Source organism: Columba livia, chromosome 7 (genome assembly GCF_036013475.1).
Source record: "Columba livia isolate bColLiv1 breed racing homer chromosome 7, bColLiv1.pat.W.v2, whole genome shotgun sequence".
Lineage (NCBI taxonomy): Eukaryota > Metazoa > Chordata > Aves > Columbiformes > Columbidae > Columba > Columba livia.
Genome location: NC_088608.1, coordinates 30,992,985 through 31,016,659, shown reverse-complemented (window position 1 = coordinate 31,016,659; position 23,675 = coordinate 30,992,985). Strand labels below are relative to the sequence as shown.

The 23,675-nt window shown below is 44.7% G+C and overlaps 3 protein-coding genes across 37 annotated transcripts in view; 1 reads left to right on the top strand and 2 right to left on the bottom strand.

The window, feature by feature from the left end:
- Positions 1-10,447, top strand: part of KANSL1L (KAT8 regulatory NSL complex subunit 1 like) — a 64,369-nt gene extending 53,922 nt beyond the window's left edge. For 8 of the 13 annotated variants that reach the window (XR_010473727.1, XR_010473724.1, XR_010473726.1 and 5 more), the window contains 6 exons: positions 23-147; positions 688-742; positions 6,235-6,347; positions 7,875-8,055; positions 8,680-8,982; positions 9,078-10,447. Coding sequence is in view for 5 of the 13 variants with exons in the window: in XM_065069048.1 (XP_064925120.1) it covers positions 23-147; positions 688-742; positions 6,235-6,347; positions 7,875-8,055; positions 8,680-8,928 (723 nt within the window). In the remaining 8 variants the exon portion in view is untranslated. Of the gene's footprint in view, positions 1-22; positions 148-687; positions 743-6,234; positions 6,348-7,874; positions 8,056-8,679 lie in introns of all 13 variants that reach the window. The other 5 variants (XM_065069048.1, XM_065069047.1, XM_065069045.1 and 2 more) reach the window with 1 other exon arrangement.
- On the bottom strand, positions 9,933-16,732 carry RPE (ribulose-5-phosphate-3-epimerase). 4 transcript variants are annotated; one of them, XM_065069058.1, is made up of 6 exons: positions 16,529-16,732; positions 16,340-16,419; positions 16,132-16,271; positions 15,688-15,822; positions 15,448-15,534; positions 9,933-11,890 (listed from the first exon to the last, which is right to left on the bottom strand). In XM_065069058.1, exons 1-6 carry the CDS (start codon positions 16,648-16,650, stop codon positions 11,867-11,869), a joined length of 588 nt encoding a protein of 195 aa, XP_064925130.1. In that variant the 5' UTR covers positions 16,651-16,732; the 3' UTR covers positions 9,933-11,866. The 4 variants fall into 4 exon arrangements, with proteins under 4 accessions (XP_064925130.1, XP_064925129.1, XP_064925132.1 ...); XM_065069057.1 differs by lacking the exon at positions 9,933-11,890 and adding an exon at positions 14,471-15,021; XM_065069060.1 differs by lacking the exon at positions 9,933-11,890 and adding an exon at positions 14,471-15,021 and having other exon boundaries at positions 16,540-16,693.
- A 468-nt stretch (positions 16,733-17,200) lies between these two features.
- UNC80 (unc-80 homolog, NALCN channel complex subunit) overlaps positions 17,201-23,675 on the bottom strand; it is a 137,807-nt gene continuing 131,332 nt past the window's right edge. For all 20 annotated transcript variants that reach the window (XM_065068973.1, XM_065068979.1, XM_065068974.1 and 17 more), the window contains 4 exons: positions 23,247-23,328; positions 22,588-22,699; positions 21,206-21,408; positions 17,201-20,384 (listed from right to left, as the gene is read on the bottom strand). In XM_065068973.1, the coding sequence (XP_064925045.1) occupies positions 20,115-20,384; positions 21,206-21,408; positions 22,588-22,699; positions 23,247-23,328 (667 nt within the window). In that variant the 3' untranslated portion in view covers positions 17,201-20,114. The remainder of the gene's footprint in view (positions 20,385-21,205; positions 21,409-22,587; positions 22,700-23,246; positions 23,329-23,675) is intronic.

Below are 23,675 nucleotides of genomic sequence, written 5' to 3'. Positions count from 1 at the left end.
TTGTTTTGATTACGTTACACAGCATAACTCAAGGAGGAGGTTGCGAAGTGAGAGCTCCTATGATATAGACAACATTGTTATTCCAATGTCGCTGGTGGCACCATCAAAGCTGGAGAAGCTACAATACAAAGAAATCCTCACCCCAAGGTTTGTTCACTGACCTCTTTAGTTGCAAAGAAGATACCAAAATGAACATGAGAAGGTTAACATGTAGTTAGATAATTTTATAGTTATAATTTAAGAAAACATCTTTAGATTGCTAAAACAGAGTAATTGATCTCCTGCGCTGTAATTCAGCGCCTTACTAGAATAGCAAATTGCCTGAAATGGCTAAATGCCATTATTCCATATTTCCAGTGTCTAATTTGTATTTGCTTTTACATTATCTTTAAAACTAACAATTGGATATTGTAAAGCTAACAATTGTCTGTTGGATAGCCTAAAGACTTTGTTGGGAAAATGAAAAGTTAGATGTTTGGTTGGAAAAGGAAAATCTGAATTTTGGGCATCTGTTATCAGCACCTTAAATTTATAATTATTTTATTTGAAATAAATTTGGAACCACAAGCAGTATTGAAGAAGGAGTAACTAACAAGACAGTGTAGAAACAGAAGAGTTGTCTCTACTGCTGAAATAATTAAACAGTTTTTATGTAGGCTAATTTTACTTTTCTTGTCTCATTTCTAGCTGGAGAGTTATTGAACTCCAACCTTTAGAAGGAGCTCCTACAGATGAAGAAGAGGTAGGCTGTATTTTAATTAAACCACCAGTTTTTAATTAAACTAGATATAGTATATAATTGGTATATATCTTCCAAAGTTACTGACTTCATGCAAATAATGGTAAGTTTCAAATTTCAAAAATAAAGTATTAAGTATCCTAACTACTCGACCATATGTTATGTGACAGAAATGTGAGTATTTGCATTAATAACTGTTGTCCCTTGCTGTCAGCATGCTTGGTGCTCCCAAAAGCTCCCTTTGGTCAGGCCTCCACCCCCAGCTCCTGGGCACTGCGATGCTGGGTCTCCCAGTGCAGCTGTCAGGGCTACCTGTGCGGTAACATCTGTCCTTCTCTCTCGTCCTCTTTGATGGCCAGTTGCCATGGCCTCTTGCTCTTCAGGAGGGAATTTGGCATTTTGCCTGTAGGCCCAGCAGGTTTCCTGTATTTTTTTCTCACTGTTCATTTTCCCACAACCCTCTTGTCAGGAGAAAATTTTTCTCCTTTCTGCTTTGTCAGGAACAATGTAACCTTCAGCATTTCCTCCTGCTTGCCTGTTGAGCCAAGTTTGTACATCAGGTGCTATGATGGTTTCTTCCAGACATCGGAATTTACCTTTTTCTTTCAGGGAATGTCTGTGGACTTTGCAACTGGGGGTCTCTTTCTCCCCTCATCAGGGCATCAAGGCATTTCCTAATCCCAGTGTGAACATACCAGCAGGTCTGGTCTCTGAGCTGGTTTTCTGCCGTTCCAGGCTTTTTGTGTCTCCTTTTCCAGAAACCTGGCGGTTTTGCTGTCTTTAGACATCTCTGGATTCCCTCCAGGGAGAGGCCACTATTTGCTGTTGTAACGTAGGACTTCATTCATTCACCTTCATCCACATTATCTGTTCTCAAGCTTCTTTTTCAGAGAAAATCTACAACCAGGCTTTAGATGCCTTAGTAGTAGAAAAAGATTGCACTTGGGTAGCAGCACAGAAGGTTATACAAAACACAGTAAAGAAATTAAATAATTATCCCACTGCCTTGGGGCAGAGAATACACTCTCCACTACAGCACTAGCTTCCTTAGAGCTACTAGCTCTGTAGCTGCCTGCCCCATGGAAATGAACCTTTCCATTTGGAGGGCATCATGGTCTCAGCTCTCTGCCTGGTGTAGTTGCACTCATTTGGCACCATACTTTTGGGTCGGAAGTGAAAAACTTACTCTGTCCCTGCCTTTTCTCACGCACTTGAGAAATCTTGTGAAATCTGGTGGTCTGATGTATGTCACCTCCACCACCGCCTTTTGGTTTGATACCATCTCTGCTAGCAGGAAACACGCCTCATCTTCTTTTCTAGTGAGAAGGTCAAATTACATACACAGGAGAACTCTACTGCAAGGATATTTAATTAAACCATTTGGAGAATAACTAATAAGGAAGCAAGGGCGCACTGTCCCTTGAGTCCCTGTTCATTGCTCTCTCTTCGTCCTGGGGTAAAAAGAGAATTTCAACAGTGATTTGCCTTCACGGCTTTGAGAGATGGGCTTGGAGGACTCAGTGGATCTCTTGTTTAGACTTTGGATCCCATACAAATGACTCGTCCCACATACTTTGCTAAAGTATTTTGCTGAAGGGACTTCAAGGTGACTCTCTGAAGCTCCTGGGCTGATCACTCATTTAGTAGCCCCCCCAGTACATTGATCCTGTATGATTCATCCTTTGGCCAGGAAATAACTTGAGTTCACAGTGAAGCAGCTTTGCTTCCCGCTGTGGTCCACTGCTCCTGTATTGTCTGTCAGCTGCTGGGTAGAATGAGAGGAGAGATGTCAGACAAGAGAAAAATGCTAAAGATCTTGTTTGTCTAAATCATCCTTTGCCAATTTTCTCCCATTCTATGGGGATCGTCTTAATTGGTTTGGAAGTTTTTCAGAGTACTGAGAAAAAGTGGTTGTCTGATGGGAATTCTTCCACTTCCTTGCATTAGGTTTTAGGTTGAGTTGGATTTGTTATTGAGCAAGCTTGAAAACAGACATGAGAAAACAGCAGCGTTACCTTTCACGTTTGCTGCGCTCATACTCTGACACTCTTGAAATTGTTCCTTGTACTGAAATCAAAGCAAGCTTCACTAGATCATTCGTGGAGGACAAGAGAGAGCAAAATGCACTTTCCACTTTTATATAAAGTAAGCTTTTCCTTTGCTTTCCACTGCAGAGCATCCTGTGGTGGTACTGCATAATAGTTTCTTTTTTGCCTATATTCTGCATGGCTAAATCTAAAACTTTTGGAGGAGCCTTTGTGTGAACCAGCAGTTAGGGATTTCTTCCACTTGTTATCTTCTCCCCCTGCTTCTCTCTGTTGTTCATTTAAAGGCTTTCAATGCAACAACCTTCATCCGTGCAATAGGCTTGCACCCGGTTTCCACAAGTTACAAAACAATGTGGGGTCCCAAACCGGTCACGCTCTACAGGAGCCACACTTCCGAGGACGGGATCTCAGCACTTTCTGAAAATGAGGCCTATTCACCATGCCTTTATTTGAGTACAAAAAGCTTACCTTTTTCAGGTGCCTTATTTTTGTTTCTGGAAATTTTGCTCTACAAGGACAATTATAACAGTTGGGCAATGCAAAATTTAATCTACTATCTGTCTGCTCTGTTACTAGCTCTAAAAATACTGCATTTTTTTCTGGAAACAGAGCGTTTGAGTTTCCTGTAGGAATTTGGAGTCTGTTATTGCTTTAAGGCATGGGAGGGTGTGCCGTGGGGTTTCCTGTTTCATTTTGTTTTGTCCAGGTTAAAATTTCTGGCAAGGCACAGTTGTAAAGTAATGTTCAAGTTTTATTTTGTAGTTCTTTTAGTAATGACAAATATTTTTGAATACTTCTGTGCATAATTAGTTTTGCATAAGTTTTCATCACTTATGACTCAGTGTTTCCCATGAAGCCGAAGACTGAAACACAGACTTTGTTGTTTTGAGAACCTTTCAGAAATACTCCTGGTGCTATTCAACATTCATACACAGTGTCTTGTAGCTTAACTAGATGTGATAGGGGGATCCAAATCTTAGTTTGCTTTAAGCTTTTTCTTTGAGTGAAATCATTAGACATGCCTCACAAACAGGCTTTCCTAATAGTCTTTTCTCTCAACATCACTGCCAGATCCATCCACTGAGAATTGACAGTTCTTTTGTTCTTTTCCAAACTAAACTTAGTGGGGGGGGCGGGGAATCAAATTTCTCTAGTTATATGAATTAACCTAAGTCGGTGGAGGAAATATAAAGTGTTAGAAAGCTGGGGAGGGGCAGAGACTGTCCTGAACCAAGTAGAGGCCTTTTACTCTGTAATGTGAATTTCATCCCTATATTTAAGAATACTTTCTAAATAAGAAAATGAATCACTTGGTATTCTTCAATGAATAGGGTAAAACTAAATTTAAATAAACAAGTAGCTAAATCTGCTATCACCAGCTATAGAAAACGAACAGTAAGGCTTATTTCTGTATTTTTCAAAACTTTGCTTGGAGAGGAATATGGACTTTGATTTTTGAAAGGAAGCTTGTTAAAAATGAAGTTTCTTCCCAGCATCAAAAGCTTTGGCAATTTGCTAAGAAAAGTATTTTCAAAGTCACAGTTTTTCTTTCAAAATTATCTTTTGTTTCCACTTCAAAGGAAATCTTGCATTTTCCCTGAGGGAATAGCACTTTTGTAGTTCATAAATTCTCACTTTCACGCCATACATCATTGACCTTGGAAAAACAGAATCTGAACTGAGATGCAGCCCCACACTGATGCCATCCAAGTGAGAGGGCTGGTGAATTCCACAGAGGGGAGGAAACCCTTCAAGTTGGCTTGCATGAAAGGAAACGAGCAGCTAACAAAGTGGTTTGTGTTTAACATAAATAAAAGCAATGAGGAGTCTTCAAAAAGCGGTCATGAGATGGGCAAACAAAGCAGGCCTGTTTGGCTGATGGTGCAGTTGAGCGCTGGGCTGAGGAGGAACCGGGCAGCTGGTTTTAGCGAGCAGGTCCTGCAGCTGATTCAGCTCACACTGAAGTCTTGGAGATCCTTTTTGTTGGCCCAGTTAAATGTCATTGTGGAGCCATAGTTTGTGATCGGCTACCTCAGCTGGAAATGTGCTCTCTGGCAAGCAGAGGGCCACTGCCAGGGTGTTGACAGCAGCATAAATGCTTTGTAATACTTTGTGTTTTTATCCATGATGATCACGAACGACCTCAGTGCTGCAAGGCTTGATGGAAAGATTGGCTTCTGCAGAAAGGCTCCGGGCTGAGTTGTCTGCAGTGGAGCCCTTCCAGCTGATGACATAACCTACATTGTGCGCTCTATCTGGCACTGCAGGGGCAACTCTGCGTTTAGTTCTGTATTTTATCAGACTCAACCAGAAGATGAATGGTGTTATTACTTGCAGAACAACACCAAGGATTTTGCTTTATAGAAAATTCTATTTATTTTCCATGACCCCCAGATTCTCGGTATAATTCTTGTCCAGGACTAATCAGGCTGTGCTGCTTCATAGCTCCTATGACCAGAAATTGTTCTTTCCTAGAATTCATCTGGTTTTGAGTTGGGAGTTGCTGGCAAATATCCATGGCTGCAGCACTCATATGCTTTTGCCAAGCATGGCTTTTCAGGTGAACTTTGAAGAGGTTGAGTGGTTTGGAGCACTTTGAAATAACTCAGAGCTGTGCTGGAGGGGTCCAGCTGTGTGGGGAGCGAGGGGGAAGGACTGCAAAGTGCTCCTCACCCTGCCAGGTCTAAGGAACAAACTGGTGTGCTGCTGAGGGAAAAGTGAAGATGGCTCTTTCAAAGTGAAGATCAGACGCAGTAGCTACATTTGAGGAGTTTTACCTAAAAAAAACCAGCTTTTGTTTGGCTATGAGCAGTTGAAGTGTGCACACTAGGGCAGTTTTAAGCTCTACTGGGGTCATGCAAATCATTTACTAAGAAATAGTCTCTTCACAGCAGAAGCCGTTTTCTGCTTCGTTTCGTAGCAGGAATGCGGCGCCTCAGGTTTGCTGAGTTCCTCTCTGTGTGGAGCTGTTGGAGTCCTTGGTGATCTCAGACCTTTCTTTGTGCTTAAAGAGCACCTGGCAAATCCTCCTACCTCCAGCCTCCTCCTAAAGCAGCCTTGGGAAACTCCTGGAATTTTTGCTTATCTCTAGTATGTGCTTTTAATACTACCTTGATTTTGCAAATTAGCACCTGTCCTCTTAATTTTCTACCTCCCATCATATAGAAAAATATCTTAGTTGCATAGAGGGGTATGATTTCTATATCCATTCAGATCAACCACAGACATGCAAAACAATAAAGTGAAGGTGACAACATCCCATGTACTAGAGCTTTAGTGAGAGTGTAAGCTGAATATTTTGATGTGCCTTTATACTGCAAGCACACATTGTGTTGCCTCCTCTTGTTTGGTGAACAGACCTTTACAGAATTATATCTAATATCAGATGCCTTTGTTTCTAGTGATGTTCATGATTATAGTAGCAGATATCCCTGTATTTCATTCCAGATAGAAGATCTGTCAGATGAAGTTTTTTCCTTACGTCACACGAAGTATGAAGAAAGAGAGCGAGCGAGGTGGTCGCTGTGGGAGCAGAGCCGCTGGCCCAGAAGGAACAGCAGGCAAGTGTATTGACTTTGGTACGAACGTTCCTGTTGAACCACTGGTGCTTGTTGTTGGTACAGCAGCTTCAGAAATGCTGTCACAGAGAACTTGGAAAATGAGGGCACTCCTCATTAATTAACTCATCAGGGACAGTACCAGGTATGTTTGGTTTTGTGGCTGGAAAGAGAAGACCATGCAGTTGTGCAGCATGCAGACTTACAGAAATTGGGCATGTTAGTGACCAGGTATTAGTGAATAAGAATCTTACTCCCACACAGAACACACAGCTCTGGTGGTTTCTGCCACTCTCGGTTACTGTGATTTTTAGCCACCAAGTGCCCTTCTTCACTCACCTGACTTAGATGGAAGTCCAGTGCATTCAGAGAAGTGTTACTGAAGGGTCCTGGGCTGTGTCAGGGACCATATGCTTAAAAAAGTCACTGTGTGAAAACGTTAAATTACCACAGGCTGATGCAAAACACATCAGAATGAAATATAAATCCCAAAAGTCTTGCAAAAAGTAGTACATATAAGAGCAGACATCATAAAGTTGTATCTGCAATCTGGCTCTGGGAAAGTGATTCCCATAAATCACAGAATCTGTCAAGACAACAAACATCCCATAAAAACTGGGATAAGTTTTTCTGCTATCTGTCATATCCTTGTGTCTACTCTTGGCTTAAAGTGAACCATGACACCATGAATAAATATGCAAAGATAGCAACTTTTAATGCAGAATAAAATTAGAGCTAAAGCATATTAAGGAAATGATATTTTAATAAATTTTGAACCTAAAGAAAACTGTACTGAAAAAGACTAAACCCTTTGAAAAATACAAGTCCTATATGTGCCCTTAATTTTGGAACGCTATGAACTCCTTGGTGAAATCTTAGTGCTATTTGAATTCAGAAGTAAAACTGCCATTGACATGAGCAAGGTCAGACTTCCACCTGGCATTTAAGATGCATGCCAATATTTTATAGCTAGTTCAAATGTGCATAAAAGGTGAGGTCAACATGTTTAATCTTATTAACCAAATAATTTTGACTGCTTTGGGGATGAGTCCAGGCAGAGGTGGGAAGGCAGAGCCTAAGGGCCTGATGTTACTTCTCCAGTTACTCTGGCGCAGCCAGCTAATGGTGCAGTTTAGACTCCACAGGCTCCTGCGAATGACCCAGTGTCCCCCCGAGTGTGCACAGCCCCCAGCTCACTGACTTCTTTAGTCCAAAATTAGGGTTCCAGTGAGTATGTGGAGTAAAGTGCAGGAATGGGACCAGCCACCAGCTGTTGTGCAACCAGAGTGTGCCTGTCCCAGCCCTGTTTTATCCGGCTACCTCCTCTACACAGCATGCATTGCTTTGGCTGTTGACAGCAAGCTTGTCAAGAACCATGTGTGTTTTCATCTGCTCTTTTGATTTAAAGAAGTAGAGTGTAGGTAGCACCCATGGAGAAACTGAATGCTTTGAAAAGAAAATCTAAACTGTTGCTGGTGATGTTAAGGGGCACAGAGTATCTTTTAAGACTCGTCTCTTATCCTGCCCTAGATCTTACAGCAAAACTGCTGATGGACGACACAGCCAAGATGCGGTGCAGAAAGACCATCACAGCAGCTCCTCTGCCTTGCAGCCTGGCGCTGCTGAACCTGCTCCTGACCTGACTTCAGAATCCCACGGCTCTGTTTGTTCAGGGATTCCACAACTCTATGGGGAGAGCCAGGAAGCAAAGGTGGGTGCTTCCAATGGCCTCGGGTCTGCTCTGGTCTTCTGTAACTGCTATCTCCAACCTACAAGAATCCAAACATACTCTCCTGTCTCAATAATCACAATCTCAGGCTGTCACCCTAGTTTATGTAGACTCAACATAGTGCTTCTGTTCAGAACTACATTGCTGTGCTTTATGAATTAAGTCCAAGCTTTGTTAACAGGTAAAAAAATTCACATATTTTAGAGGTGAGGATGGCATCCCTGGGTTCAGGGATGATGGATCTTTTATGAGGGATAGTGAACCAGGGTTCCAGACAGGCCTGATCATTATGGCATCAGGTATCCTGATAGTCTGGCACCGTGGAAAAGCGCTTCCCCCTGCCTTCCTGCACTGTGCCTGTTCAATTGTAGCTCTGTTACTAGTTCAAAACCATACGAAGCCAGCTTACACTCACAGCTGGTGTCTGGCAGCGTCATATTCTTTATCTGAAGAGCTCTGCAAACATTGTAAAGACAGACACTCATTTGTTACTTGATAGTAGATCATTCTGCACATAGCTAATCAGTTCAGACTCAACTGAAATCCTTTTTTCCCCCCTCTCTTCTCTTTTTCCACTCTCACTCCTACCCTTCTGATTCCTTTCAGTCTGGGCTGTGGGAACTTCGAGTTTTTCCACTAAAAGATGAAGAGGTAGAAGCTTTACTGTGCCAAGATCAAATAACAAATCAGACTGAAATGTCAAGTGCAGCTTTCCCCAGTGACTCTCTCTCTACTTCGTGCACACCCGTTGATTTGCCAGACAATGGCCATCCAACAAGAAAGCAATCTACCGAAGAGTCAGAAGACTGCGAAAATGTTTGCCTGGGAATCAGCAATACAAGAAAACAAAGGTGACAGGGAATAATGTGGTTCATTAAGAAAGCCAATTAAGGCGGAGAAAAGCGTAAGGTAAAATCTCTCTTGTTCACACAGCGTATGACAACACAATTCAAAACCTATATGTTAGCTGTATATAATATATTTTCTTTCTTGCTTTGTAACAGGCAGGATAAATCCCAAAGACAACACTTTCTTCTTCCTGAAACCCAAGAGAAAGTAATTATTTCAAGCTGGAAGTCTAATATTCCCAGTGTCGGGAGTGGGCGCACATAAATTGCTGGCACCATTCACTTTCTGTTGTCATATTGCCACATTTGTTAATAATCATCCTTTTCTGTTCTGTTTGTTTTCAAATGCATTTCTGATTCTAGTGGATTCTGGTGCAGCAGGATATGTTGTCTACCTTAACCAACAACTTCAACTGAACACAGAAAAACTACTTGAAAAAAATAGTGGGGAGAAGCAGCAGCCTCAGATAATTTTCCTGTGTGGCATGACCATGGGGCAAAAACCTGCCTCTCTAAAGGCGTGTGTAACCCACATGTGAGGTGAGGGTAGGTGAGAACAAGCAGTTTCAGAGCAGGTGTTCTGGAAGCTTTGCATCTAGCTTAAAATCTGCACGCAGCTCCCCTAGTTGCAGGGCACGTTTCATGTAGATGTCCTCCAGCAATAAGATTATAGCAATAGACCACTGCATTTCAATAGCCAATGTATCTGCTACTCAGAAGGTAGGTTTCTGCTTCAGTTGTGTGGCTATAGAGAAACAGAGGAGTCTGGTCAAATCAGTGATGCAGCTCTGGCAATATTGTGTTTTGGGTCATCTTACTTCCTTAGTCCTTCAGTAGCTAATGAGGCTCATCATATTTTGCTTTAATATGTTAAAGACAAAAAAAGTCTTGTTCTAGTTCCTGTACAGTGCCTTGTAAGAGTCTCATAAGTATGCTGACATTTGGCGACTAGCTGAAAAGGAAAAGGTGACTGATGCCTAGACGACCAATAAAGAGCCCCAAAGCTTTCCATTGTGATTCCGGATAGATTTTTAATTTCCCAGCGAGATCACAGTGAGGAAACAAACAAGTTGTTTAAACTTGCATGGAAATAGCATAGTTTGGAATGTATCTGCAATCTCAAGAGGTATTAACAAAGATTAAATATTGAATGTAGGTATAATCCATCAACAGGGAGTTTTTCTGTGTAGGACAGTTGAAGGCAATTTTATAGGAGTCTCTGTTTTTGTGCAAAATTTCCTTCCACATGTAATATCTGGAATGGCACTGGACAGGTGACCCAGTTTTAGTGTCAAGTTGGGGTTTTTTGGTCAAAATGACAGGAAATATACACTGGGCATCTGAAAACAGTTCAGTAATGTTTCAACACTACAACCTATTGCTACATTGTAGTTTATTGCACATTCTGATTATTTTTTTAAACACTTTTTTAACACTGGTTTGTCTTAAACTTGAATCTTGCCTCAATGTCTGATACAATAATCTTTGATGCAAGGTTGGTTTTTTAATTAAAAGTTATTTCTATATATGTTGTATGTAGTCTGAATTTGATGGCCTTTTAGAAGTGAAGAAATAGCAGTAATGCTTCCTCTGGGCACAGAGCCCTGCTTGGCCCAAGAACGGCTTTGTGCGCACACGGCAATGGCAGTGGCGCTGAGCTTGCCTGTCCTGCTGAAGCTGCGTGGGTGCTGTGAGGCTGAGCCCCCCGGTGTCTGAATGCAGATGTGGATTTTTCCATCTCGTCCTGCATGTGCAGCTGCTGCTGGGAAATGGTTTCTGAATGTTTTGCGTCCCAAATGTTTTGCAGGTCTTTTCCATACCTGTATCCATACATTAAGACTAGCTTTGGTGTAAGGTCAGGGCTTCCTGCTGTCTGATCCCTGGGGCAGCGTGAGGAGTTTCTGCAATTTAAGAGATGGGGCAGAGCAAGTAAACCATCCAGCTGCCTGCCTTATGTGTCCTGAAGGTGCTGTCAGGAAATGGAAATGCAATCCCAGAGCAAGAGGAGAGTTTTTTCTAGACTGCAGGGTGGGAAAGAAAGGGTGTTAAAATGAGGCCAGAAAAACCCGTGCAAAAGGAGCTGGATTAATCAAGCTTGGGCAACCTGGTGGGGTGTAAAGCCGTTCCTGCGTTGCTGTTCCAGCCCAGCTGTGGTGGGCTGGTGAATCCTTCTGTTGCTGTTGGGTCAGTCTCCAGTGTCTCAGGCAGCTGCTTGTTACCTTGCCAGCTGCAGGGGCTGCACAAGCAGCTATCAATAGGAGCAAGGGTAAACATGTTTTCTTTGTCCCCTCCTCAGATGTTCTTGTCAGCCATTGTGGGAACCAGCTCATGCCTCACAAGGCAGCAATAAAAACACTAGGCGAAGAAAGACCAGGCAGCCAGGAGACTGAAAAAAATCCCTGGAGAAACTATAAAAATGCCTACTTGGTCACTACCCCACCACTGTCAGAGGGCTCTTCTCCAACAGCTGCCTCTCAGCTGGCTTGACCTGTGACAGCAAATGGCACCTGCCTTGGCACAAAGAGCTGCCCGAGCAACTGCACGGCTGGAGAACTGCGCCAGAGCATTTCTTCCTCCCGCTCCCCCACCATGGGGCTGCTCACTTGCCATCAGGTGAGGGGTGACCATGAACAGGCTGGGTTTGCATTTCTCACCTACCTGCAGCGCCCCTTCATCTGGCAGGGGCAGATGGAGAATGCTGCGTGCACGTGTCAAGGGAGATGCTTTTCGGGAAGCCCCAGGCTGTGCTCCTCACCAGCAGCACCCCTGATCGATTATCTTCTTGCAGCAGACCAGGCCCTGTGCCCTGCGTGCTGTCTCTATTCTGTGCGTCTTTGCTCCAGCCACTGAGATACGCGATTTTTCGGTAGCCCCAGGGCTTTTTCGGTTTTGCATGAATGCTGGTGTCGTGAGGAACCCGCTGGTGGTGGGAACAGGCTGAGAGATCAGAGCCAGGCTAATGCTTGAAGCTGTAAAACGTGCAAGAAACCCCTGCTGGTTGTCCTTCCTTTTTAAAGTTTTAAACAAGAAAAGAAAAAAAAAAATACTAACAACAACCCTGTTTGTCTTTTGGCTGTTAAGCTATACAAACAGCTGTCAGTGCTGCCTCTAATGCCATGGCTGACAGTATTACAATGGCTGATTGTGAAATACCAACTTAAACAAAATACAACAAGCCCTGCCTCCCCCAGGAAACTCAGGTGTTGCAGCCTGACAAAGAAAGCCATTTTCCTGGTGCTTTGTTTTCCATTTCCAAGGGAGACTTTTTTTTTAAAGCCACTTATGATGTTCTGCTCCCTGCTGCTATGAGGGTTTAAAGGCTTCATCTCTGCATCAGGGCCTTACTGGAATGTAAGCACAAGTACAGACTTCTAAGCCCTATTAAAATTATGCTCTGTGTGCATGTCTGCTGCAGTTGTTTATCTTGCTCAGGGATGTGTGCTGTACCATCCTGTGGAGCACACGTCCAAGCCCAGCCTTACTCAGCTACTGAGTTTCTTTGATCCTGTTTTCCAGTGCAGACAGGGCCTGTGCTCTGTCAGATCACACTGGACCACTCTGGACCATGGGTCTTAGCACCACTGCACTCTCCTGTGTTGCTGAAACTGCTTTGTTGGAGTACTGCAACATCTAACAGCCCTGGGGTTTATTTGGCCCTGTGGACACTGCACAAGCAGCTCTTCTGTCTTTTATGTCAGTGTTCAGCAAGTCCTGCGGCTGCTGCACTTCCACTTGTGGGGTTACGTTACTGAGAACAGCAGACAGGCCTAAACAGAGCCTCACAGGTCACTTCTGTTCATGTGTATGGACAAGACACTGCAACAGTCTTAAGCATTAAAAGAACAAATATCATTAGTGTTCCTTCGGTGGATGCTCTGTGGCCACTAATACATTTAACCTTAGATGCGTAAAAAACTGCTACAGTAATAGTCACCCCCATAAACCCACCTGGGTGCGATTTAGATAGAAAGAAGCACTTGAGTAATTATACTGTGTGTGTAATTTCTCTCTCTCCCACAACACTCCAAGAGATGACTAAAGTGCAAACTACCAGATTTAAAACAAAGCGACTACAGCCTGTGAAAGACAACATTCCATGCTCAGATCAACACATAGTACTGTCAGTTAACTAGCATGACTTTGGGATGTCTGACCCCCCAAATTAATTAGGGAAAGGAAAAAAAAAACAACTCACATAGAAATAGTTTGATAAACCAGCTTAAGGTCAACTTCAGGAGACAAGGATGCTACAGCTGGTGTCCTACTGCTTTCAATAGCATGAAAAGCCACACTTCCAAATCCTAAACTGACATCTTCATAACCTGTTCGTGGCTGTTGGCCTGCATTTTAGATATCAGAGCTGTGATTGTTTCTCTGTACCGCTACATCAGACTCTGCACAGTTTTCTTCCAGAAGCAGGAATAAGCTGTTTTCATGCATCTAATAGCCACTTGATTATTCATTACCTTTCCCAAGCTTGCTTTTGGCAAACTTCTTCTGCATGGTGTCTTCAGTGCAGTAGGTCTGGACGACTCAATTTTTTTATTTTGCTACTTCTCAAATGGGGTTGCAAGTGGAAACAGGAAGCAAAGACATTTGTTCACCTAACCCACAATTAACCACACAGGAAAAAGTAGTTTAGCCATTTCAGACACTTGTCTGGATTGTAGCTCCTCCTACTTGATGGCAGCAACTGCGGCTGCACCACAACCATCTCCTTCCACAGCAACGGAGCAGAGGCCAGTCTGTGGGACACCTCACAGGGCCTGGGCCTAGACAAAAGGGGTTCTTCAGCATTTGGTAGGTGACATCTGTCTTCTGGCCTGTTGCCCCGGGGAAGCAGACGGTTTGCAACCCTTCTGTAATTACAGCTTAAAGGGAAAAATACCATGAAATATTAAAGGAGTCAGCAATACTAATTAGAGCCATGGGAAGCAGATGTAGCTAAAATGATCTGCTCAGTTCTTCCTCTAGTGGCTTGTAACTCTCAGTTCTCACCTGCCCCAACAGGCCAGGCTGCACAGTCAGCACAAGCAAACTGCAGGTATGAGAAGTATCTGGTTCATAACTAAGCAGAGCATTAAGCTGTTTCACAGAGCCATCTCCACGCAGCACCTTTCAACCCACATACACGGAAATCACGGCAGTACACAACGGTCCTATACGTTGCTAACTTAATCATTTACTCAGGCACATGTACAAGCCAAGGAGGCTGTGGGTCACTATACAAGTTTTTTCCAACTATCTGCAAGGTTTTAAAGCACCAGCCTTCTGTGGAATCCTGTCACTTGCAGGGATTTCAGGCACAACTGTCTTAACTGGCTCTTTGAAAGGTAAATGCGAAGGTATTTCTCACTTTGTGTCCTAGTAAAGACATTGCACGGACTTGTTTGATGTTCGACTTAAGTAGGTCTAGTACCTCTATGCAGTAAAAACAAACAAGAAGAACATGTCTAGCATCTGTGGGATTTTTTTATCCCTCTTAAACAGCATTTTTCCCAAACTTGCTCCCCAAACCACTCATTTTTGATAGTCAGCTCAAAGGAGACTTACCACACCAAGGGAGGGGTGTTTAATGTAGATATTGGAAAAGTTTTGTAGGAATGCACAGATCAAATGACAAAATACAGACAGCAGAAGGCAGTTTGATTAGTCTCCTCCACAAGAGAGAGCGCTGTGGTGATGCCACACCCTTCTAGCAAGCAAAAAAATAACCGTAGTTCAATCCGGCCAGCATTATAAGTTGTTCCATAAAATAAGCCTCCACAGAATCAAGAGATGGGTTCAAACCATTGCATTTCCAACCATGAAAGACAGCCAGCCAGTTTATCACTGCTGCTTGCTTCACTGCAGCGAAGGAATGGTTCTTCTGTTCAGCAGCAACAATTTTCCGTAGTTAATGCTCATCCAGCCTTCCCTTACAAGAAATAAGGGTTCTGGATGCACAGAGCCTTCCTGAACAGCGCTTGGGTAGGTTTCACCGATCCAGACAGCGCTTTTGAGCTGCTTCTGAACACACATTCCTTAGAAGATTGATCACAGATCTGGGATCTGCACTCTTCATAACAGCACTGCCAGATACAATCATATTTGCACCTGCCTGAAAGACATTAAACACCCACTCAATAACACAAAACAGATCCACTTCTTTAAGAGTTTTCTTGTGGTAACACACATATGGAGGTGGAGAATTCTCGGCTGGTAGGCAAACGGGCGCTATTTGTGGGACACAGGTAACACACCTCTCACTACAACCACAAATCAAGTTTCGGAGACAGCTCTTCCCCAAATCTTCCTCATTGCCCCTATTTACCCAAACAAAACAACTCCACCTTAGGGGAGGCTTCAGCAGCCCATATTAAAAAGGCACAAGTCTCAACCTCAAGTACATTTTCATATTAAGCTTCTACTGTTCCCTCTGAAAACTAACTGTCAAAATGCAATTCCTCCTAAGCTTTATTTTGCGAGGGACGCTTCAGTCTCCCAGCGCAGTGACTGAGAATGCCGCTCCGCTTGAGCCTCTTACCTCTGCACACTTATGGATGGTGTCAGGTCCAACTCCTCCATCCACTTCAATATCCAACGAGGGAAACTGTGTCCTCAGCCACTGAACCTGAGAAACAGCATAAAAAGGAAAGCTCCGAGATCCACACTTGGCAGGTACAGTTATGTATCTCTTCTTACACACACAAGGTTTATCTACCTTAACACTACGCTCTGTGCTGTTAATTAGCTTTAGGCTCAGTAAATAAGAGAAGCTGTTTACCTTTGGCATCATGTCTTCCATAAATTTCTGCCCTCCGAATCCAGGTTCTACCGTCATCACCAAAGCCATGTCTATCTGATTGGCCCAAGGTGCCAAGTGTTCAACCGTAGTGCCGGGTTTGATGGCCAGGCCAACCTGCCGGAGAGGCGAGACAAAGCCAACTGTGCCTTAGGGCGACACGTATGCCGCGAGAAAGACTGGCATGAGCTGGGTACAAACTCCTAAGGAAATATCTACTATAAGCGCAGTAGGAACAGGCTGCTTTAAATAAATTCTGGAATTTTTTTTGTTTTTACTAAAATCTTTGTGCACAAATAGCATTAGGGCTGCATGCACCCATCTCTGACCACCGCAAACAACAGGGTTTGTTTTTTTCAATCGGCAGAAACACATTGGTCAGTTAAGCCAAGCTCAGCATGCTAGTCCAGGCCTACGCCCCCTCACCTTCATCCCGTTCTCCCGGATGTCTTTTATCAACGCCCCCGGGTTGTCCGTGGCCTCCAGATGGAAGGTGTACTGGTTTGCGCCAGCGACAGCCATCGGCTTCACCCACTGCTCCGGCCTGGCCACCATCATGTGCATGTCTGCGGGGGGAGGCAGTCAGCAGCCGGGCCCGGCGCGGCCCCCGGCCCGGGCAGCCCCCGGCCCTTACCGAAGAAGGGCTCCTGGCCCAGCCGCTTGCGCAGGCTCTCCACGACGGGGTGGCCGAAGGTGATGTTCGGGACGAAGTGTCTTGGGGCCGAGGAGAGAGACCCGCCCGCAGGTCACACCGAGCCGGGGGTGGGGGGGCCAGGCCGCCCCCCGCGCCCCCGGCCCGGCCCCGCCCGCCCCCGGCCGTTACCCGTCCATTACATCCAGGTGCAGGTAGTCGGCCCCGCAGTCCAGCATCCGGCTGCACTCGGCGCCCAGCGCCGCCAGGTCGCTGTTGAGGATGGACGGCCCGATCCGGCACCCCGACGCCATGGCTGCCGCCCGCCGCTCCGCGCCTGCGCCGCCGCACGGGCTGCCGGGACCGGGGCCGGGAGCGGGCCGCGCCGCGCCCCCCCCGCCGCCCGCCGCCATCTTGGGGTGAGGCCGTACCGGCTGCTGAGGCGCCCGCGGGCTGCGGGGCTCCCAACGGCTGCTCCCGGGGGCCCGGGCCCGCCTGGCTGCCCCCGGGCTCCAGCCCGGCACAGCCGCGGCTTGGGCCACAGCGGCACTGCGGGCGCTGGGAGGGAAAGCCCTTCTGAACAGCCACCCTGGGGCGACGGGCCTGAAGCGGGGGGGAAAGAAAAAGCAAACAAAACCAAACCAAAGTCCTCAACAACCAAACCCCCTCAAAAAACCCAGCACTTGTTTAGACCGACTTAAGTTCCCCCACAGCATGTTTTGTTACTCCGAAGCGCAGCTCCAGCAGTGGGGCTGGTCACCCCCTGCCGCAACCTCACACACAGAATAGTCTCCATAGCAGCGTATAGAAGTCTTTCAGAAAGGGAGAGCGACGCGTTGTTGCATAAGAGGCTTAAACACGAACTTTTGTCGTCAGACCGCTCTGTATTTAGTCCTTGGGACAACGTTTGCATAAAACGCTGAGGCAATGGCACCAACCGACACACGGACAAGACTTGCACAGCCCAGACAGTGGTTGAGCGTGACATGCGCTTAAGGCCTCTAACACTATTTAAGCAGCATCATTTGTCTTCACAGCAGAAATACACCAGTTCTGTTACAGAGGTACTGGAGGAAAGCACAAAACCAGCTAAAGTACGTTGTATGCGCCCTGTTAGTACAGTATTAAGTGCAACTGATAGTAAAACTCAGGAGAAAACAGGCTGACTGGTCTGCCTGTCTGTTCCCTCTCTCAACAACCATCCAACAAAACCAAAGCCATCTGCCTGGCCACCTGAATAAAGATAAATTATGGATTACATCATTTATAAGCTCCATTGATTTCTAGCAGCGTAGACATTAAAACAAGGCATTTGAGTTTTTCTATGGCTTACTACTGCATGTTCACCAGTGACAGTGGGAAATCTGAATGGAGACATTTATTACATACACTGAATTAAATGAAGCAAATCACAGTTATTTTTCTCAGTCTTAGAATACCATGGTGATGCATCTACTTTTCATTAAGGAAGATGCTCCCTTCTCATTTTCAGCAGAAAAGGTCACTCTGTAAAACACACCATGAATTCTGTGTGTGTTGTGTCCCAGCCACCTACTCAGTTTGTGCCTGAAACTCTCCCCCACCCCACTGCCAGTAACCCAGCCTACCTTGGGATTTGCAAGTGAAGCCGTGTTTTCCCTCATTTGTGCGTCACTGTTAATAATACAACTTAGCATGTGGAATTTAGCATTTCTTTGAGTGACATCCAAGCTAGGAGCTAATCCAAAGCAGGTAGCTGGGGCTGGCTCCAGCGCGCTGAGGAGATAAGAAGCGGTACAGCGTGTTTTGCTCAGCAGAGGAAGCGGTTTGTCATCCAAGACACACATCAAGCAGCAGATCGAGATACTGCCATCCTCACCAAACCACCTCTCTTACAAAACTCTTTAAAGTTGCGTTAGTACACCACCTATATATATATATATAGTGATATAGATGCTGCCTTTTTAGTCCTGCTTGTCCCAAGAGGTGCTGAGAGTCTCCATGTCTGAGCAAAGCGGCGGTAGCCGAGCACACTCAGTACCTCTGAGCCCGGGACAGAGATGGCTTTTGCTGTGTTCAGAGGTTTAACGTGGGCACAGCTCCAGTCACATTTGAGCACTTGGCCAAGACCGGGCAGCGCAGCCCGAAGGCTCCGTAGGTTCAGCAGGCTCAAACCCGCCGTCAGGTATGTGGTTAATTTTCCATGCAACAGTAAAAACTGCACGTTGCACTGGAGCAGTGAGGCAGTTTAAACAGCCATTTCAGAGCTGTTGAAGGGAGATGCAAGTCTTTTCATTGGAGATGGACAGGAGGATATAATTCTGTCTCCTCAGTAAGGCTGTTTTATGATGCGTGTGCCCAAATTGCAAGCCCTTGGGAGCCAAACTGGTAATTAGCACATTCTACAGACTCTCAGGATGATCTAGAAGATTTTCCTCTGCACAATAACACCATGATTATAAACTCCACTTCATCTAACGTAAGCTGAAAAAGGCAGTATAGGATTCCCAAAGCAGAGGGTAACTTTGGGCGTTGCTAATGATTTCATGGTTTGTTTCACAGCTGTTTTGCAATTCGCCTCTGAGCAGCTAATGGCTAAATTCACATTTCAGCCTAATTCCATGATGCTGCAGCATAGCCCATAACTCAGCTGTGACTTAAGCTGATCCCCCACGGGGGTCTCCACCTACATATAAACTTTACATATGTCTATATATCTCTAATACTTGCAGCCATGAACATTGCATACGTAAAATGGAACTTTTTTAAATACAATCTCAACATGCCAAAAATAGACTCTTTCATCAAGTTTCTGCCCTGCAATATCCATCTTTTGTTTACAATGTGTATATATGTATATATATATTTATATATAGGAACATGAAAATACCGTAGATAAATATTTACTTTAAATCCCTATATCTAAGTACATACGACAGCATCAGTGGAGCAGTTGCTAGGTACTGGAAGGTCCATGCATTCCAGATGCGGTTTCTTGTTGTTTTTTTTTAAGCTGTGGAGATGAATTAGTACATTTAAGCAGGAGAGCATGGGCTATTTATACCATGTGCAGCCCACTCACCCCCTGCCCCTCTATATCTGTGCACAGCACGTGCATTCCTTCTTATGGTATGTACTGTATTTAGTTTTACAGAGCAAATACTTTTGTAGCACAAGGGCAATATCTTACAGAGTGGAATGAAACCAACAAAGTAAACTCAACTAAAGTCTGCAGCGCCAAAAAAAACCAAAAGTCTGAATTGCTCCATGGTGCTTATCATTGCTCTGCAAGTTAGAAACCATGTTTCCAGGCTTGTGAAAATCAAGCTTTAGATTGGTACTTCTTGTTAGTGTTTTCATTGTCAGTACCAAGGTGTAAGAGCCTTGGATTCAGCTACTATATAGTCCCCCCCCCCCTCAAAAAATGCTACAAAAATAAATCTTGGGCACAATCTCTAAAGCGGTTTCTCTTCTGTCTCACACAGAACAGCAACCCACTTACCCAGCGAGCTGCTGCTCACAGCACATGGCTGCCAGATCAAGGTTTCAAGAACCACATATTTGCACACACACCCCTACCCTGAGAATTTTGTAAAAATTCTCTGTTCCTGTGGTCTTGCCCTGAACTGAAATAGATTTCACAAACCAAAGGTTGCCAGTCTATAGCAAGTGCCTGTTAGCTATTTTCTGCTTTTGGATAATAAAGTGCTCTTGTTTTAATTATTTACTAGCTACCAGGGAACTCCAAGAAGAAGGTATGCTTGCTCTTCCTCCTCCCACTACAGCACTACCCTAAGAGTTAAACGTGAGATTCATCTAGATCAACGTCTGTCTCCCCAAGCTCCACGTGCGTGAAGCTGAAGTGAGTGGCCAGCAAGGGGTTCTCCATCCCGTTGTCCTCGCTGATGTGAAGGACAGTGTCCCCGTGCTGCAGCAGGCTGGTGGTCTCGAGGCCAGCGTAGTCCTCGGTGTCAGAGAGCTGTGCCGGTGGGGTGCTTTGCGCCGTTGTTGGCCGGGACTCCAAGCTCTCCTCTTTTTCCTTCTCCTTCTCAGCAGAAACTGCCTCGCTCTGCAATTGAGAAAGACAGTGGTCAGGCTCAGAGAAAGTGGGAGGGAGAGGAGAAAAAAGCAAGAAAACATCTATAAAATATCTTCTCATTTGGTAATACTTTTTACCATAAGGAGCCAGGCACTTGCAGATTTTAATTCCCTAAAGTTTTGCCCTAACAATGATGTATTTTTGCTGATGAATCAAATCTGCAGCAAGGATCAGAAAGATTATTGGATTCAGTCATTAACACTTCCTCATATAATTTTTTTAGTGTATTCTCAGGATGAGTGTCTTTGCTCTTTTCATGGCAAAGGACATAACTCCAACAGACACTAGATATCTGGGGGTATAAAAGTGATCTCAAAGTCGCTGCTGTGTTGATGACTGATTGTCTCTGCACTGTCCTCAGTGGTGTCCAACACAGAAAAATGTTAGACAAGCAATTTCTTTTGCTAAAATGGTTCTGAGGTTTTAAAGGAGTCCTTCCTTAAGGACGCATTTCTCAGAGAGCAAGCTGTAAAAACCTGTTGATGGAAACTTGCGCTGGTAGTCCAGAAGGACTACTACATGTGATGGGAAGATGGAAAGGGAAGATGCAGGAAATATATTTGCAAATTAAGAATCATTGCATAGATCTAGAACTGAATGGTTTACAAAACCAGGGGGTCAACAGCAAGCTCAGCCTAGAGAACAGACACGCAGAAGAGTTTGATGTCTTCACTCACTCATCAGTTTTTGTTATAGTGCTGTAATGCGTCAGTCACATCCCTATAAATCTGCCCTGCAACTCTGACGAAGCAGCAGCCAAACGCGCAGGATAAAACCGTCAGTCCCATTACCTGGCTGCTGGCCGGGCTGTGGAGATCAGCTACGACGATGGCTGGCGAGGAAGTCAGCACAGGTTTAGCTGGCGGCTCCTGCTTGCCGGTGGCCGGGGGGCTGCTGTGGCTGCAGCCCTGCGCCTGGGCTGCCGGGGCCGACGGGCCGGCGGCTGCTGCCTCGGGCTGGGCCTCCGTGAAAGTCACCGACCGCTTCTGCTCCACTGAGGGGTACAGAGCCCAGAAAATTGAGTATTAAAATGCTACAGTTTGGGAAGGAAAACCCAACAAGAAACAAAGAGAATCTCTAGAGTTTTTACAATTAAGACAAGAATCGTGATTCATTCCATTGTTATAAACTGTCTAATTGGAGTCTAATCTAAAAGCCTTTTACCCAAGGCTCTCTCTAAAGCCACAGCAAGAGTCAGGGACCTCCTGAAGACTGGTCACCCTATTTATCTTGTCATGGCTTCATGAAATAAATGCCACCCATAACATCTTTCCATCCCAGAAGAATGTACTGAATTGAATTCCCGTGTGAGTTAGGCATTTGTGCCCTCAACTAAAAAGGAAAACTGAGATGCAAATATGTAAGGAATTGCTCAAGGTTTTGCAGGAAATCTGAGAAAAGAAAGAGGGCAGCTGATTGCTCCCTATTCTTGCAAGACTGAGTCTCTTATCTGGAAATAACAGAACAGCGCAGGGTGGAGACAGCTAGACTGAAACTTAACAGTAAAACTGATATCCTCGCTCCTGCTCTTAATTAATTTGGGTCAACTTTATGTTTCAAATATCTCCAGCCCTGCTGTTGCCCCAGCACAGTCCTTACTGAGTGGTTAGAAACCCAGAAAATTCACAAGCAGCCTTTGCTCCCCCAGGCGTCTCCTCCAAAGTTAACCGCTCATTTCAGATGGTACAGAATGCAGACACCTGCTCTGCTGGGTGCTGCTGACTCCTGCAAACATATGGCATGGACTAGAACAGTCCTATATTCATTTCCATACACAACCCATAAAGCTCTATACTGCTGAGCTTACAACTGATGGGAAAATTCCTTCTTTCTATTACTCTCAACAGCAGCTTCAAAATTACACATCTGGAGGTTTTGGACAAGGCATCCTGAATAGAGGATACCTGTCCCCTAAATCCTCCACAAGACATGATCATTCACTGTCCATGTTCAGTTTCACCTTAAAAGCCTTTGGGCAAACCAAAGAAGTGTTTTGAGGGGTGATTTTCTGACAGGATATCCACTTACCAGGAAAAAGGATAAACCTGCTGGGATTTCATTTTAAAGAGGCTGCTAACAACATACTAACTTTTCCTTTAAGCTAAACCAACAAGGTAGTATTTTCTACTTTCCAATATGAAGTGCTGGTTCTGGAAATGCAGCACGGCCCTACCGCCAGGTTTTGGTTTTGGCTGGATGCTCCTCCGCGTGGTTGAAAGTCGCGCTCCATGACGGCTACGAGGTTCGGTTTGAGTTTTCTGACGTGACAGCAGTGGTCGTCGAAGCTAAACATGGGAAGCAAGAGTTAGGCTGATGGACATTCACGTGTTACACAACTTCTCTGTAAGGAGAACAGATCATCATCTATTCCTCTAGATATCCATTCACTCTTACTTTTAGCAGATATATATTTTAAGGTTTCCATGGCTCAGATATCTCCTTCACATTGACTTCTGGGTTTTGTGCCTTTTCAGTTTCAATACTGCATGTACTGCAATGCAGATTGTGTGACCATTGTTTAATATATTATAATAAAAAAAAAAGAATAAAAATAAAAATAAAAAAAAAAAAAAAAAAAAAGAAAAAGCTTGCAGATTAAAAGATTTAGGAATTCAAAACCAAGTGCACCTCCTCTCTTAGGGGTTTGTCAGGCCTTGTGGCTACGACTTGTGCTCCAGTTCCTGCTCGCTCAACAGATTGCACGAGCACATCACAGATTAAATAGAAGAGACATGTCATATCCACAAATCATTTCAAAACAGACTCAGATAAGAAAGCCCAAACCTACTCAAACAGAAGGAGTGCAGGTTTGTTCCCTCCCCACGTTCTCACCTGCCGTAGGCCTCTCTTCCGCCCCAGGGGCTGCTGCAGAAGAAGGTTCTGCTGTCCTGGCTCGCTCTGCACACTTGCCACCCTGTCAGAGGTTGACAGCGTTAGGCCAAGCACAGAAGCACCCTGTAAAGCTAGTAGGTGTCCTGGCAATTGTGACTAAAATAAATCAATAAAGAAAGAAACCAACCAACCAACCACTAATGGCACGGTCACTTCAAAGAGCAATACTGTCTTTGAAGGATGGGGGGACGTGTCTGTTGGGTTGTGGCTTCTGGAGCTTAGGAAGGGGTGGGAGGTGGAGTCATGGCATTCAGGACTTGGCCACGCACAGGTAGCATCCAAATATAAATAACTGCAGATTTCAGTTTTCAGTCATTGATTGATGCATCCCACTGAGCAACACTCACTTCTCTGCATCCATTGCCACAT